At 39.4% G+C, this 15,237-nt stretch overlaps 1 protein-coding gene across 3 annotated transcripts in view; it reads right to left on the bottom strand.

Annotated features, from left to right (window-relative positions):
* The window catches only part of SCAPER (S-phase cyclin A associated protein in the ER), a 363,489-nt gene that overhangs the window by 269,709 nt on the left and 78,543 nt on the right, over window positions 1–15,237 (bottom strand). For all 3 annotated transcript variants that reach the window (XM_089655289.1, XM_089655291.1, XM_089655290.1), the window contains exons 12-17: window positions 14,530–14,647; window positions 10,069–10,180; window positions 9,503–9,643; window positions 9,042–9,197; window positions 4,989–5,131; window positions 987–1,068 (exon numbers count right to left, since the gene is read on the bottom strand). In XM_089655289.1, coding sequence (XP_089511415.1) covers window positions 987–1,068; window positions 4,989–5,131; window positions 9,042–9,197; window positions 9,503–9,643; window positions 10,069–10,180; window positions 14,530–14,647 — 752 coding nt within the window. The remainder of the gene's footprint in view (window positions 1–986; window positions 1,069–4,988; window positions 5,132–9,041; window positions 9,198–9,502; window positions 9,644–10,068; window positions 10,181–14,529; window positions 14,648–15,237) is intronic.

Here is a 15,237-nt window from a genome sequence, read left to right as displayed (position 1 = left end):
GAGTGCTCTGCTTGGAGCAGACCAAGTAATCAGATATCATGTGATTGCTCAGTTCTTGGTCTTACAGCCGACGTGGGACAGCTGCAGCATCACATTATGCTGCAGCATGGAGGGGAGCATGTATACTTCTCCCTTAGCAATACTGAAACTGCTAATGAAAAAAGAAAACACACTTGAATATGCATGTGGCAGAATTACAAAGTGTTAAATACATTGTCATACTTTTAGCTTTGAGTAATTATGTGGACTGTACAAATTTTGCACACTAAAAGTGAAATGGATTGAAGCCATAGCAGCCAGTGCAAGGTGCTAGAAGTAAAATTGCTTCAGCTTCATACCAGCCCTGTTGTCACAACAATTGTGTGTCCAAGCTTTCAAACAGACAGACTGCCTCCACAGCACTCCACAGTACCCCAATCCCCCTAATCACAACCAGAAATCTCTTCTGATGGCATAAAGGGGGTTTGTAGTTTTGAAAAGTGAGTAGTACTTGAGAGGTCATGCGGTAATCTGCAGTCTAACAATGCTAATTGATTCTAAAGCCAGGATGCGGTGAAGCAGTAACACAGGAGTCTGCTGGAGAGCGCTCTGTGCACAGACACATACAGATAACATCTAGAGAGGGAAAGACTGGCCTGAGGCATGGGGATCATTTTGGGAGGGGCTCCAAATAAAAGCTTCAAGTCTCTGAGGTGGTTTACTCCAGTGTACTAAATGATATGTCCTGTCCTTCCTTCGCAAACTAGGTGGGCTGGATGTAGCTTATCTGTTCCCAATATCTTGCTTTCTACGCTATGAAATTAGGTAAGGGAATGTTTTCCCTCCTATATAATAAATACGAAAAAGTCCTCGGGCCTTAATTTCTGACTAAATAGAAAACATAGGTAGCTTAATTTAACTCCATCGAAGCCAAGTCATCATTTTGGCTTGCCATAGCAGACATGTCATCCCACAGTGCTTGCAGTTTGTGAGACTACTGTACCAACCTTTTGCTGGATTTTCTTTTGCAGCTCCTCCACTGCCTCTTGCTGTGCTGCTGTCAGGGCAGCCAACCTTTCTTCTCTGTCCCTTTAACCAAGAAGTGATACAGATCATCGATTAATGGATTTTAAGAGAGACAGATATATATATATATATATATATATATATGCAGAGTGAGAGAGAGAGAGAATATGAGAGAGAGAGAGAGAGAATATGGGAGAGCGAGAGGGAGATAATGTATACACAATTTGAATGATTATACCATACACGTTCACAGCTTAACCAAAAAATATATAAATGTACTTTTATACTTAGCACCTTATTCAATTAACTGCAACAATTGCGCTCACTAGGCATCTCAGATTCCGCACATTATGTGGGATTATGTTAATTTACCAGGAGTGACGGTGTTGTGCAGCCTGTCAGCGCATGGTTTAATTGGATGGGCGCCTCTACACTACCATCGTGATGTAAGGGTCTATCTTATATGAGCCTATCTATGAGAATCTACCAAACAGATGGATCAGGCAAACAGGTTCAGCAGCATACCCTCCGCATTCACCAGACCTCAGGCCCATTTATGCTTCCCATTATTAGCAATGCCTGGACCAGAATGGTTATTATTTTGAGAGCAGGTAAAAAGTACATTTATGTATTTATTTGAAAAATCTGAAAGTGAACTGTATGGTAATAAATACTAACTTTATAATCATTCAAATTTTTGGGAATATATATATATATATATATATATATATATATATATATACACACACATATACATACACACACATAGTATATTTTATTTCGGTCAAAATATTTTAAAAGAAACATGCAAACAAAACTGGATAAAATAATGCAAAAACTATTTGATGAGATAGGGACTGTGGAACCAGTGGGATGAAGTACTAGAAATTTCCCATTATTTTAGAGTGTCGTTTTACTGGTTCTCAATGCTAGTAGCAGTTAAAAAAAGAGTAGTACTTAGAACTATATTGTATTATTTATAAGTTTCTTTCTGCAAGCTGGAAGACAGTTACTTAGAAATATATTTATGTACGCTCTACATTTGCTGTGAGTATCAGAAGCTATTAAGATTGTTTTGAACTGAAAGTCTCCTTAAAGCGGCCCTGTTGCCATTGGGGGAAAAAAGCTGAAAGCCAAAGAACCCTGTGAAACAAATAGCTTTATACTAGCCTCTCTGGCAGAATATATGTTTACATTTAACTCTCTTGAAGATCTCCAGTTGGTGCTGCTGTATCACGATTTTGGTTGTGCTGTATAGTACAGTATGTCCCTTGCTGGGCACTGTGTTCTCTTGTTGACCCCTACATAACTATAAGGAGAGGGTAGAGGTCGGCAAGGGACAGGTTATTCAACACACCCGGAAGCATCAGATAGCAGTGACACCAACAGCTAGCTCTTCGTGAAAGTAAAGTGCTAGGGCTCATGTACACGGGACATTTGGAGAACACTTCTGAAAGCTGGAAATTGACAGCAGGAAAACGCAGCTTAAAAATTTTTTCGTTTTGCAGCGTTTGCATACCACATTTGCGTTCAGAAGCGTTTTTTAAAGATAAGCACAGGAGAACCTCCCAAATGCCCAGAATGCACTGAAAAGTGGTAAATTATTAACTATTTCAGACTGTTTCAGAGAAATACACAGAGTAGAAGCAGACACAGAAGTATGTGTTGAGATAATTAGGTGTGAGTTGCTCATTAACAATTCTTTTGTTTCCAAGGGTAGGACAGGTGTCTACTGGAGTGAGTCATTAAGGCCACCTGGCAGGGGGTCTTCATGAGGAATTTGAGGTGTGAATGGGCATTAACATATTTTTTGTTTCCAAGGGTGGGAGAGGTCTGAGGTTTGAATTGGTCATTACAATGTGTGACAAGCTTGGTAGGAACATCCTGTGTTCAGTGTTTTGTCCATCTGAGCACCTTGAAAACTCTTTGCATAAATTTTTCATGATGAAAAAAGGCTCTGGACAGCATTGGGAACTGGAAGAGTTAAAAAAAATATTTCAACCGCAAACGCTTATAAACGCGATTTGCCACGTTTAGCCGCATATTGCGTTTGAAACGCTGATAGAATCGACGTCTGAGCGCAAGTTTCTTGCGTTCGAAAAAACGACTGTAAACTCAACTGTTTGTAAACGACTGTAAACAAAGATGTGTACATGGACACATAGGAAAACATTAGGGTGCGTTCAGGGGCTGCTGAAAAAAACGCGAGTTTACTAGCTGCAGTGTACATGAACTCTTACCACTGCCAACAAGCGAGGTTAAGTATGAAGCTTCTTATTTCCCATGGGTGTTTTGGATTCAGTTATTTCAGAGGAAACGGGATGATTTAAAGCTGCTATTTTGGGACAAATTGTGGAAAGGACAGCTTCTATTGCTGTCTGTGCCCCCCTGGGGAGTGGTTGGTGTCACCACGGACAGGAAGTGAAGGGAAATTAACAAAGTGGGGTATAGTAAGAACCTTTGGCAGGTTTTTATGCTGTCTGTGATCCTGTTGGAAGATTTCCCTTACTGTCCCAGTTAATGGTGTCATCTGGAACAGGAACTAAAACTGAAGTTTAGAAATGCATATTTTTGCACAGTTGCATTGGTCCAGCTTTGACCTATGTAAATACGCATGTGCCATATCTGTCCGATCCCCATTGATGCTGGAAATCACTGTAGTAGGCACCACTACTACAGTTATCACTGCTAGCTTCCAGGTCCTGTGCCAAGTGGCTGCTCTGCTACTTAGGACAAACACAAAAGCTATTTTTCCAACACTGGCACCATTCAGAAAACCCTTTCCCAGAAAGAAAACCCAATGAATGCAAAGCCATCTCTTGACTGGAAGAGATGGCAATCAGTACGCCACAGCCCCTCTTCTCCACCTTGTCCAATCAGAGGATGCTTAGCATTTGCTGAGAAAATAGAAAGTGTTCTCTGAATGGTGCCCATGCCAAGCGAGTGACCTCCTGTATTCACTCAGCAGAAGGGTAACTGCTCGGCATGGGACTCTGATGTGTCCATGGGAAATGGCTAGGTATGGCAGAAGCTGAAGCAATGTAACTTTGCAAAAATATCCAATTTCTTCAACAGGGACACAAGCAACAACAAAAACTAGACAGTGGTCCCAGCTTATTCACACTTTATTCAAAACCAGAATAAAGTTTAGGTAAAATGCCATTCAAGAAGGCCATAAACACAAAACATTTCTGGGTAATTCTAAAAATTATAGTATAGTGAGGTGCCAATTACCAAGATATGTTTGTATTTATGGCTATCTTAAAGTAGGATTTTACCCAAAACGTATTCTGGCTTTGAATAAAGTGCGGATAAGCTGGGAAAGCTGTCAAGCTCGTATTGTTGTTTGTGTCTCGTTTTTAGCTGTTGGCTTTTGAAAATTGGCGTGGTGTATTTGTTGCAGAAGTTGCAGCACCAGAAATTTCAATGGACTACAAACATGCAATAACTGCATTTACCCTTTGTGTACCAGATTGGTAAAGCATGGAAGCCAATGTATCACCCAATTCTTTATCAAATACTTTCCATTTTAATCTCAAACAAACCTAAACATAGGTAATCAAACACTGGTGCTATTAACAGAAACAGACAACAATTTCCCCAACTTATAAATTATTTACACCCAGGGAAGAGATTTATGGATTTGCAAAACAATTATTGCATTTTATATTAATGCCTGTAAGACATCATATTTTCCATACAAAGATTGGTGTTTGTGTTTTCAAATGGTTACTTAAAGCCAAATAAAAATCCACGACTCAAGTTCTTACCAGCTCCAGGCAATATTTCACCACACTGTATCATTTATAGGTCTTACAATCATCACTTGAGCAGCAAAAACTGTACATTCAAGGAGAATTTAAAAATATGCTCACCCAATAATTTTTCTCTGAAGAAGCATAAAAACAGTTCTAAACAATACTTTTACTTTACATATTCACAAGTGAGTGGCTCTCCAATACCTATATGATGTAGCTACATACCTGGCTCTCTCGCGTGCTGCATCCTCCCTTGCACGCTCTTTTTCTTGTCTCAGCATTTCTATACGAGCTTCCTGCTCCTTTCTCTTCATCAGTAGCTCCTCAACCCGGGCCTGGCGTTCTGCTTCCAGCACTCTTTTGCGTTCCTACACATAGCATAGAAGTAACACACCTGTAATTATTACCTGAACACTTACCCTGGTAAAGTGCCATTAAATTCTCATGGGACTTTATTAAAGAGTATTTAAACCCTAACAATTGACTTCTCTTATGTGCACCTTTTTGGTCTCCTATATATACAGTTGAGTTGTTTTGCTAAGCTCAAAAAACACCCGCTGATCTTACCAGGATTCTAGTGAGCTGATAACCTCCTGTACTCTCTGCTTATGATGACTATTTACATTGATCTTAAGCCGGCTACACATGGATCGAAATTCAACCAGTTCAGTAGGGACTGGCCAAGTTTTGATCCATGTATGAGCAGCCTGGGTGTACACAAGTCAATCCTAACCCTCTTGTATTGAACTGTATTGTTGCTGTATTGTCTCCCGTTATATTGTGAAGCGCTGAGCAAACTGTTTGCGCTATATAAATCCTGTATAATAATAACAATAATCTGTTGATCGATTTGTGTGCAAGCAGCTTGTTGGTATTTTTCCTGAATGATTAATGCTGCCAGTTATAGCCGGCAACACTAATCATTGGATTGTAGCGGCAGGGAAGGCTGCCCACCGGCAGAACACATTCCCATTGCCCAACGGATAAAATTCAAAACATTAACAATAACATAAAAGCCATTTATAACTCTGCCCCAAATTACATCACCAATCTTGTCTCCAAATATCACCCAAACTGTATTCTCCCCTCCTCGCACAACCTCCTGCTGTCTAGCTCCCTTGTCTCCTCCTCCCATGCTCATCTCCAGGACTTCTCCAGAGCTTCCCTCATCCTCTGGAACTCCCTACCCCAATTTATCAGACTATCACCTACTCTGCTCACTTTTAGGCGATCTCTGAAAACCTATCTCTTCAGGGAAGCCAATCCTGCCCTTAGCTAATAATAGAATCTTCTATTCCTCCTACCAGTCCATCCCCCACAGTTATTACCTTTTGTACCACTAGCCCCTCCCTCTTAGATTGTAAGCTTCAAGGAGCAGGGTCCTCCTAATCCTCTTGTATTGAACTGTATTGTTGCTGTATTGTCTCCCGTTACATTGTAAAGCGCTGAGCAAAATGTTGGTGCTATATAAATCCTGTATAATAATAATAATAGTGCTGCAGGAGGGATTCTCACATCAACACAATTGACCCGTGGTGGAAGAAAAGAGAACTGTGTAATCTATGGCCTGTATAATCTATGGCCTGCCTACGTTATCTCTAAGAACTACAGAACCATGTCCCTCAATGTTATGGACAATAGGAGAGGGGCGGGTTTCCTAGTCTTATTTTTTTTCTGTTGTCCTGATGGATGAATGAGTGTTGTCATCCTAAGGCTGGGAGTATGTTACTAGCAGGATTACCAAGTGAAAATAAAGGGAAAAAGCTTGAAAAAATAAAACTAGCCATAATATATCACATTTTTGGTTTTGAGTTTAGATACACATTAAGGCAAATCTGTTAAGTAAAACAAGATTATAGTGCCTTAAACAAAAAAAACAAATACGAATTTTGACTTATCTTTAAATTCCATATCTTGGAGTACAGTACAGGACATAGGCACCTTATTCACACACCATCCACATTGGGTACTAGCCAGTAGCATATCAGCTATGTGTGCAGAGTGTGCAGAGAATATGGACCCCCCAGGGAAGGGGGGGCCCACTGTGCCCTGACACAAAAGGCAAACATGGAGTAAGTAAAAACTGGTCCTTAACATTTCCTTGGGCCCCATTATTTCAAGCAGAGGGGCCCAAGATGTAGTAGCAGTGATGGACTTTTTTACTTTTGGCTCATAGGCAGAGGCAGCCAGAGCTGCATTTTCCAATGCGAAGACTATAGTCCTGGCAGCTCAGAGACTTCAGGGGGAGGAGCTTGGTTACTGAATAACCTGAGCTGCTAGCCTGGAATGTTACTGGTTCCTGCTCCCAAATGTCACCTGTACCTTTTAATTTCATCCTGTCATTACTGAGTAGTAAGCAGTGAATCAATCAATGTTTTTTTACCTTTTTATTTAAACATAAAGGCCTTTAACAGAACGTTGAGCACTGTTCTATCCCAGGACACAACAGATATTTATTCAATAAGATGACAAGCAACTTTCTACAACTAGTGAATTGCTGTGTATCCAAATGCTCTGGGGACACTTTCCCTTGAAAGTAGGAGTGCACCGATACAGTTTTTACTCTAGTACAGCGAGTACAAGTACCGATACTTTTTTTTGGTGCTCGCCGATACCAATTACGGATACCAGCTCACAAATGTTTAATTTACAATTCAGCTGTCAGCAGGGGAAACCCACTGACAGCTGAATGAATGATCGGTTGTTGAGGATGAGGCGGCCCCCCTCCTTAACTACTTCAGCTCACACAGCTGTTCAACCCCCATGGACCAGAGCAATTTTTACATCTCTGCTATGCACCTGTTTATTTGGCAATAACTTTATCATTACTTAAGATAACCAAATAATACATATATTGTTTTTGTAAGGACAAACAAGGATTTCCTTTTGTGAATATTGTCTTACAGCAATATTTTTTTCACAATCCTTAGACAACTAAATGTAATAAAATTAAAAAAAATGCACTTTTTCTTTTTTTGAGCAGTGGTAGTTTAAAAATAAATAGTGTTATTGCACATAAAAAGTGTGCATTTTATTCTGCAGTTTGTCCTGTTTAAAATGGCATTCAAATTATGATTCTGGTACAAAGCTTTTCAAAGTTATTTACAAATGAAATATTTTTTTTTCAATTTTGCGCTTTTTTTCAATGTGAAACGTGTAAATATATGTTAAAGGTGTAAAAATGTTAACGAACAAAGCAAACAAAAAAAAAAAAAAAGGCTTAATTATTAATAGCTTATAAAATAGAAATAAACAAAAAAAATGTAGCATGAAAATAATAATTAAATAGGAGCAGGAGAATAAGGAGTTAATTAGGGCTTAATAGAGTAAATTAAGAGTTAATAAGGGTTAAACAGAGGAACATTTAAAAAAAAAAAAAAAAAACTACTTGCTTTTAAACTGACTTCATCTAGAGATGGAAGATCATCCCTTTCTTGATCTTGAGATGAATAAACAGAAAGATACAAAATTAAATAATGTTTCTTTTTATCTTTCTGGTTTAGTGGCTGGGCAATACTGTTGATAAACATTGTCAGGCTGCTTTTTTTTTTTTTTTTTGACAGCTCTGTGACATTTCTTTTGTTTACACTTCAGCTATAAACAGGGGACAGCTGCATGGGTCATTGGGTGTTAAGGACGTGGTGGACCCACTCCCTAACAACCAGTAATTCTCAGCTTTTTTTGTTTTTTCCAGCTTTTTTCTTTGTTTACATTCCAGCTGTCAGTGGGAGAATCCCGCTGATAGCAGAAAGAATCGAGCATGAAGGTATCTGAGCATTTGCACATGTATCGATACTTGTGCAAATGCTTAGTATCGGCACCAATACCAGTTTCAATGCAACCCTACTTGAAAGTAATAGTACAATGCATGTTTAAAGTGGTTTTACAGGCTCAAGTTTTTTTACCTTCATGTATTCTCCAATCCAACGACGTTCTCGAAAGCCTCTGCTCCCCAATGAGGAGAGAGCGGGGAGTGGGGCCAAGTCATGGCTCTATTTGCCTTATGAAAGCATAGAACAGCAGCTCAGGGATGAGCACGAAGTGGTGCCCCTAGGGCGAACGGCTTTCCCTGGGGGCACTGCTTAAGGGGGAGGAGCCAGATGCGCCAGCAGGGAAAAGAAGAGGATAGAGGCTGCTCTGTGCTAAACCACTGCACAGAGCAGATAAGTATAGACATGTTTGTTATTTTAAAAAAAACCCAAAACAATAGAAAAAACTGAAGCTTTAGTGTCACTTTAAATAATAGGAGTTTCTATTCCACCAGTACAGAGTTAATACCTGTACAGCTTCATCTCGTGCTTGTTTCTCCTCCTGTCGTCGCTGTCTTTCCTCCTGCAGCTCATTGAGCCTTTGCTCATACTCTTTCAGCTTGGCCAATACATCATGACGCTTGTTTTGAGCTTCCAAGGTGTTGATGAATGCGATCTCATTTACCTGTATCATGAGAAAAAGTCAGTCCAGTGTTTTAACACACTTTTATATATTTACATTTAATTTATATATAACTTGCATATTACATATAATGAAACTGGAAAAATGTGTCTATTATGCCCATATTAATCTGCACTGGAAAATTAGACCTTGCAATATGGAAAACAGAAAACTACAAGAAATCATGTTTCTGTACATCTAATGCTTAAATAGCGATTGCTCACCTTTTACATTCTGATCCACATATTTCATTCCATAAATTATACAAATATGTGCATTTTATACTCCTGGTGCATGTACACACAAACCTTAGCTTCCTCTTCTTGTGCCTTCTTCACAATGGCTTGTAACTGAACCTCCCTTTTAAATTCTGCATGGAGCAGCTTCTCATCCATCATTTTGCGCCTCTGTTCGAGTAATTCCTCTTTCCACTTTCTTACCTCCTTCTCCTGTAACATAAAGCCATCTATGAAGATACTTCATTTTGTTTGCAAGGGAAAGTTAATACCAAGAACCCGAAAAAATGGATAGTGTCACAAATCCAAAATACTCACACAGCTTTTTCTGCATGCCACAAACTGAAAAACCACCAATATGAAACATATTTAGGTCAGTTATGTTAGAATTATATAAGTCCTAAAAGAAAATCATTGGTGGCTCGTGTTATATGCCAGTCTATAAATTGTCCTATCAGGGTTATACACTGAAAAAAGTGTAAAACCTGATAGATGAATATTAAACAAGCTGGCTAAAGAGATCTTGGGGAAAGAGAGAAGAATAATGAAACAGTATTTTCTCTATGCTGAATGTTTGTGTGGGTAATAAAGTTCCAAAAGTTGCTGCACCCTTGAACCCCTACAGAAACATAACTCACCCTTTCCAGTAATTTCTGAAGCTTTAGAGCTTTCTCTTCCCTTAGCTTCTCCCTCAGTTGCTGTGCTTTTAGCTGCTTCTCTTCATGCTTCTTTTTGGACTCAGCAATTGTTCTGGGCAAAGTAAATAAAGATAATAATGCATGCATATCCAAATTTCATACAATAATATTTTTTTACCTATTTATGCAAAGAATTTCACAGTTCTAATACAAAAAAAAAGCATGAGTGTTGTATAGTACAAAACATTTTTAGAGGCACTGGTCCTCCAAAGCCAGAAATTTTCTACTCCTGTTGTCTACAGATGCAGTAAAAGCTTTTGATAAAGATGATTGGACTTGCATTGTATCTTAGCCCATAAAGGGGTTCCAGAACCCATGCTTGCTTGGATAAAAGCCTTATGTTCCACACCCTCGGTGACTCTCAGGATTAATTATGTTGATTCTTCTCCCTTCACTATTCATAACAGGTCTAGACAGGGCCCCTGACCTATATCTTGCAGAATAAGTTCACCTAAAAAAAATAATAAATGCACATCTTTTTGCAGATCGCAGGTTACATGCAGGACTCCTGCAGTCAGTATATCTGTGTGCTCATACCTCGTACGGGTAGGCAGATACACACTGACAGAAAGAGACAATGAACTACCACAGCACAAAGGCTGTACTTGTAGTTTCACAGAGCTCTGTAAATGGGAAACTGTAACCTTTATTTTAAAACAGTGACAGCTAGCAGGGGAAGAAGATCTCCTGCTCGCTGTCACTAGCTGTAGCTGAGCGGGCGGCAGCTGCAGGAGTGGGAACATGTTACATGTTCCACCCTAAAAACGGGTGAAATATGTAACATGTCCCCAAAGGTGAACTTATCCTTTAACCCTTGAACCCTTCTTATCATGTCCGTAACAACCAAAACATCTCTGGCTTATCTGCCTGGGGTTACCACCACAAGGTCGCAGCTTATGCGGACGACCTTCTTTTTATATTACCAATACAATTATTTCTCTACTGCTCCTGCAGGAACTCCGCCTGTACGGCGCGCTGTCAAACTTTAGAGTCAATTTACAAAAATTTGAAGCTTTAAATGTATCCTTAGATAAACCCATCTTAAAAACCCTCTGTCCTAACTTCCTTTCCCAGTCTATAAAGCATTCATATATAGTACCTGACGATCCTAGTTTGATATTCCAATTGAATTTCCTCCTACTTTCATACTCTCTACGAAGAGATCTAGGTGACAGAACCAATTTTGTCTTCTCTTGGTTTGGGAGATGTAATGTTTAAAAAATGAATGTGATGTCTCTGCTACTATAATAGTTTAAGACATTACCAGTTCATGCCCCACCTGCCTTCTGTTCAGTGAGGTCAGAGTTCATCAGATTTTTATGGTGGGACAAAGCAACTCACATTAGACTAAATGTATTGGTCAGGCCAAAAGTGAGGGGAGGAATGTGACTGCCAGATCCTGCATACTACTACACTGTGGTCCATATGGCATGGCATAGATTGTTACAACGTATTAAGTTCAAATGATGGGTTTCCTTTGAGGAGGTTTACTCTCCAGTCCAGCTAGATGGGGTGCCATGGACAGGCCAACATTTGCCCAAATCTTTGAGCAAGCAACCATGAAAGTGTTACTAAACCCAGGACCCTGCCTTTACGCTATCTGGTCTCCCACAGAACACACTACATGGAAATGCAATTATTTCAGTAAATATAAACCGATAAATACATTTTCTTCAGCAGTTAGAGCGGTCTTCTGACATCAGTGACTTCTATCAGTGTTCAGCAGAGCACAGGTTAAAGCTTTTAGGAGGAGTTTTCTTTCTACTCTAGGAGGATGCAGAACCCCTGACCTCTGTCTGGAAAGTGCTGATTGGCCCTGTGCTGATCACATGCACTCTCCCCCCCCAAAAAAAATAAAACCTTTCTAGAAATACACACCAAACTGAGCATGTGCAGCGTGCCTCCACACAATATGTCTTATCAGGAAATAAGAGGGGAAGGGGTCGGATACAGTTTTCTGCAAGTGGGTTGAATGAGGGGTTCTGAGGGCAGCCAAGAATTCTTATCAGTACACAAATAGAATAATTTTCCGTCTAATTCTAGTTCTTACAACGTCCCTGAGCTTAACGCTTAATGCCAACACCAATTATCACATTTTTTGCATTCCTTGCCTAAACTCACCATTTTCTGAGAAAACTGTCATCCTTTGAGGGAGTTTGTCAAGATGCTTGTGCTATGCAATGTTCCTTATCTTTTTCGTACTAATTGTCAGTCATCGCTTTGTGCTCTGGCTTACCAGCGCTCACTAGAGCAACGGGCTGTGGAGGGGCTGAGAGCGGCTGGTTCAGGCTCTCAGCGGAGCCCTGAGAGAATGAGCAAGCTGCTGGTCAGGCATCTGGGCACATCCGAACATTATTGTCAGGATCCCTACCAGAACTAAAAGCAGAAGTATGGCCAAATCAACTTTAAATGCACATCCAAATATAAACAAACTAACTTAGGAGACTTAATGCCCCCCTTTATTAAGATTGATTTTTATTTCTGAACATTACCCCTCCCTCTCTTGGACGTAAACTTATGGGTAATTACATATACAGTATATCTACTTGCTCATTACAGCATTCCCCCCTTTTTTTTTCTACCCCTTCTCAGGTTGGGGCCTAAGGATAAGTATACATATCTTACCTGGTACAGGGTAGTTAGAATAGGCTTAGAATGGGGGTGGGAACAGGTTTAGGTTCAGTTAGGATTTGGCTGGAATGCTACTTTAATATGATGAAATAAAATGCACTCCACTCATAACATGATGAAATTAAATGTACTCCAATCACAGCACTCTAAGTCACACAACCTGACTTTAACCATTAGCCGCCCGGCCAATGGCCGTTTGGCGGCTTCAAAAGTGTTGCTGCATTCCGGGTGCACGTCATTTGGTGTGCTCTCGCACATGCGCAGTTTGCGCTAATGCAGAGTGGCGCAGCAGCGCGATCTGTCACAGGCCGTGTACCTCGGACACGGCCGATGACAGATCCGAGTACCAGCTCCCGTTGCTGGTACCATGTGACCTGCTGTGACCAATCACAGCAGGTCACATGACAGTTGTATACAATGGATGGCTTCATTCATGCCATCCATTGTATACTAGTGCCTAGCTGTGAATGGTCAAAGCTAATCACATGCACATGTCATGTGATTAGCTGTGACCAAATCACAGCTAAGCACAAAAAAAAAAAAGAAAAAAAAAAGCTGAATGAATCGATTTCATTCAGGTAAATGCTTGCTTATAGCAAAGTAATTCTTTGCTATAAGCAAATTGTGTAAGAAAAAAAAAAAAAAAATACTGATCACTTCCCCAAAGTAGTACAATGTTACTATGGTAACATTGTACTACTTTGGTCATAGTAAAATATGAAAAAAAAATCTTAAAAAAAATAAAAAAAAGTAATAAAAAATTAAAAATAATAAAAAAAAAAAAATATATATATATATATATTTTTTTTCATACTGTCACCAGTCAGTGTCCCTGTTCACCGCCATGCCAGTTATATGATGACGCTGTACTGCACTGGTGACAGTATGTAAAAACAAAAATAGTGAAAATAATTTTTTGAATTTTTTCATTTTCCGAAAAATTATGACAAAAAAAATACAACTTCAAAAAACTCGCCATGCCTCTTATGAAGTACGTCGGACTGTCTACTCTGCAAAAAGGGGTCATTTGGGGATATCTGTACTATTCTGACATTCTTGGAACTCAAGAAATTAGATTGGCTGTCAGTACTTCAGGATTGATCAATTTTCAGATCTCTACCATAGTTTGTGAACTCTATAACTTTCCTACAAACTAAATAATACATCCTAATTTGGGTTATTTTCACCAAAGACATGTAGCAGAATACATCTCGGCCTAAATTTATGAAGAACAATTATTTATTTGTAAACTTTTATAACAGAAACAAAGAAAAAATTTTTTTTTTTCAAAATTTTTGGTCTTTTTTTGTTAATTTAGCAAAAAATAAAAACCCCAGCAGTGATTAAATACCACCAAAAGAAAGCTCTAGTTGTGTGAAGAAAATGATAAAATTTTAGTTTGGGTGCAATGTTGTATGACCGCGCAATTGTCATTCAAAGTGTGAGAGCGCTGAAACCTGAAAAATGGCCTGGGCAGGAAGGTTTAAAATTGCACGGTATTGAAATGGTTAATAGATTACCCAGTGGGGTTGACATACTAAAGGAAAATAGGCTCTTCAATTTGCAAGAAAAATTTGTCTTAGCCTAGTGCATTAACCCACTAGCACGCCTTTGGAATGTGAGAGGAAATGACTACAGAAACAAAATGTATTTTAATTTTTTTTTTACAGGTAAATATACACTTGGCAGTTAGGAAAATGTTTGGTTCCTGAGAACACAACTTTAGATAAACCATTAAAAAAAATCATATCAAAAGACTGAATGCCTGACCTTTTCCTGGAAGGTGAAGACAGCTTTTCATGCATGTGGATTCCATGCCCCGGTGGTCTTGAAGGTTCCTCTTCTACAATATCTCCCCAGGATGTATTCTGTCTCCACGACTCACGAGCTACAAGATCAAGCATGCATCAGGTAAACAAGGAACAGTTATGTTTTTTCTGTCTTAGATAAGGTTTTTCACAATTAAATGCTACACAATATTTTTTATTTTATTTCATTATATAAGATAGATACTATAATTTAGTCTTGGATGTTGCAAACAAAAAAAAGTCTATGTTCTGCAAAGACTATATTCACTGACTGAGTTAAAGCCCAACCCTGAGAAACTTGGACATTTTCCATTGCAGTGGAGTTGCACCTGCACTGCAACGGTTAACTGCCTGTTTAATTCTAGGGTGCATAGAGTGGAAGATTTACTTAGCCTATCCCCCATTCTGCGAGATCAGTCCCCGCAGTGGCCTATTCCCCATATTCCAGCAGTCTAAGGTCCTGATGATATCAAGACCAATGCAAGGACAGTCCACCGCAGGGGTATGGAGCGCTGTCTGTCAGGGGGAGCATAGGGTCACGTAAATACTTTTATTCTACCCTAGAATAAACAAGCAGTTAACCTTTGCAGTGCGGGTGCAGCCATACTGCAAAGGAGAGTTTTAAATTTTCCTAGAATCGAGCTTTAAGATGTAAGTAAACTCTAACAAT

The sequence above is a fragment of the Staurois parvus genome, unplaced genomic scaffold, assembly GCF_062004578.1.
Source record: "Staurois parvus isolate SC_StPar_1 unplaced genomic scaffold, SC_StPar_1.0 ptg000832l, whole genome shotgun sequence".
NCBI classification, from domain to species: domain Eukaryota; kingdom Metazoa; phylum Chordata; class Amphibia; order Anura; family Ranidae; genus Staurois; species Staurois parvus.
The sequence above is the reverse complement of the archived record's forward strand: the minus strand, read 5'-3'. Positions and strand labels throughout refer to the sequence as shown.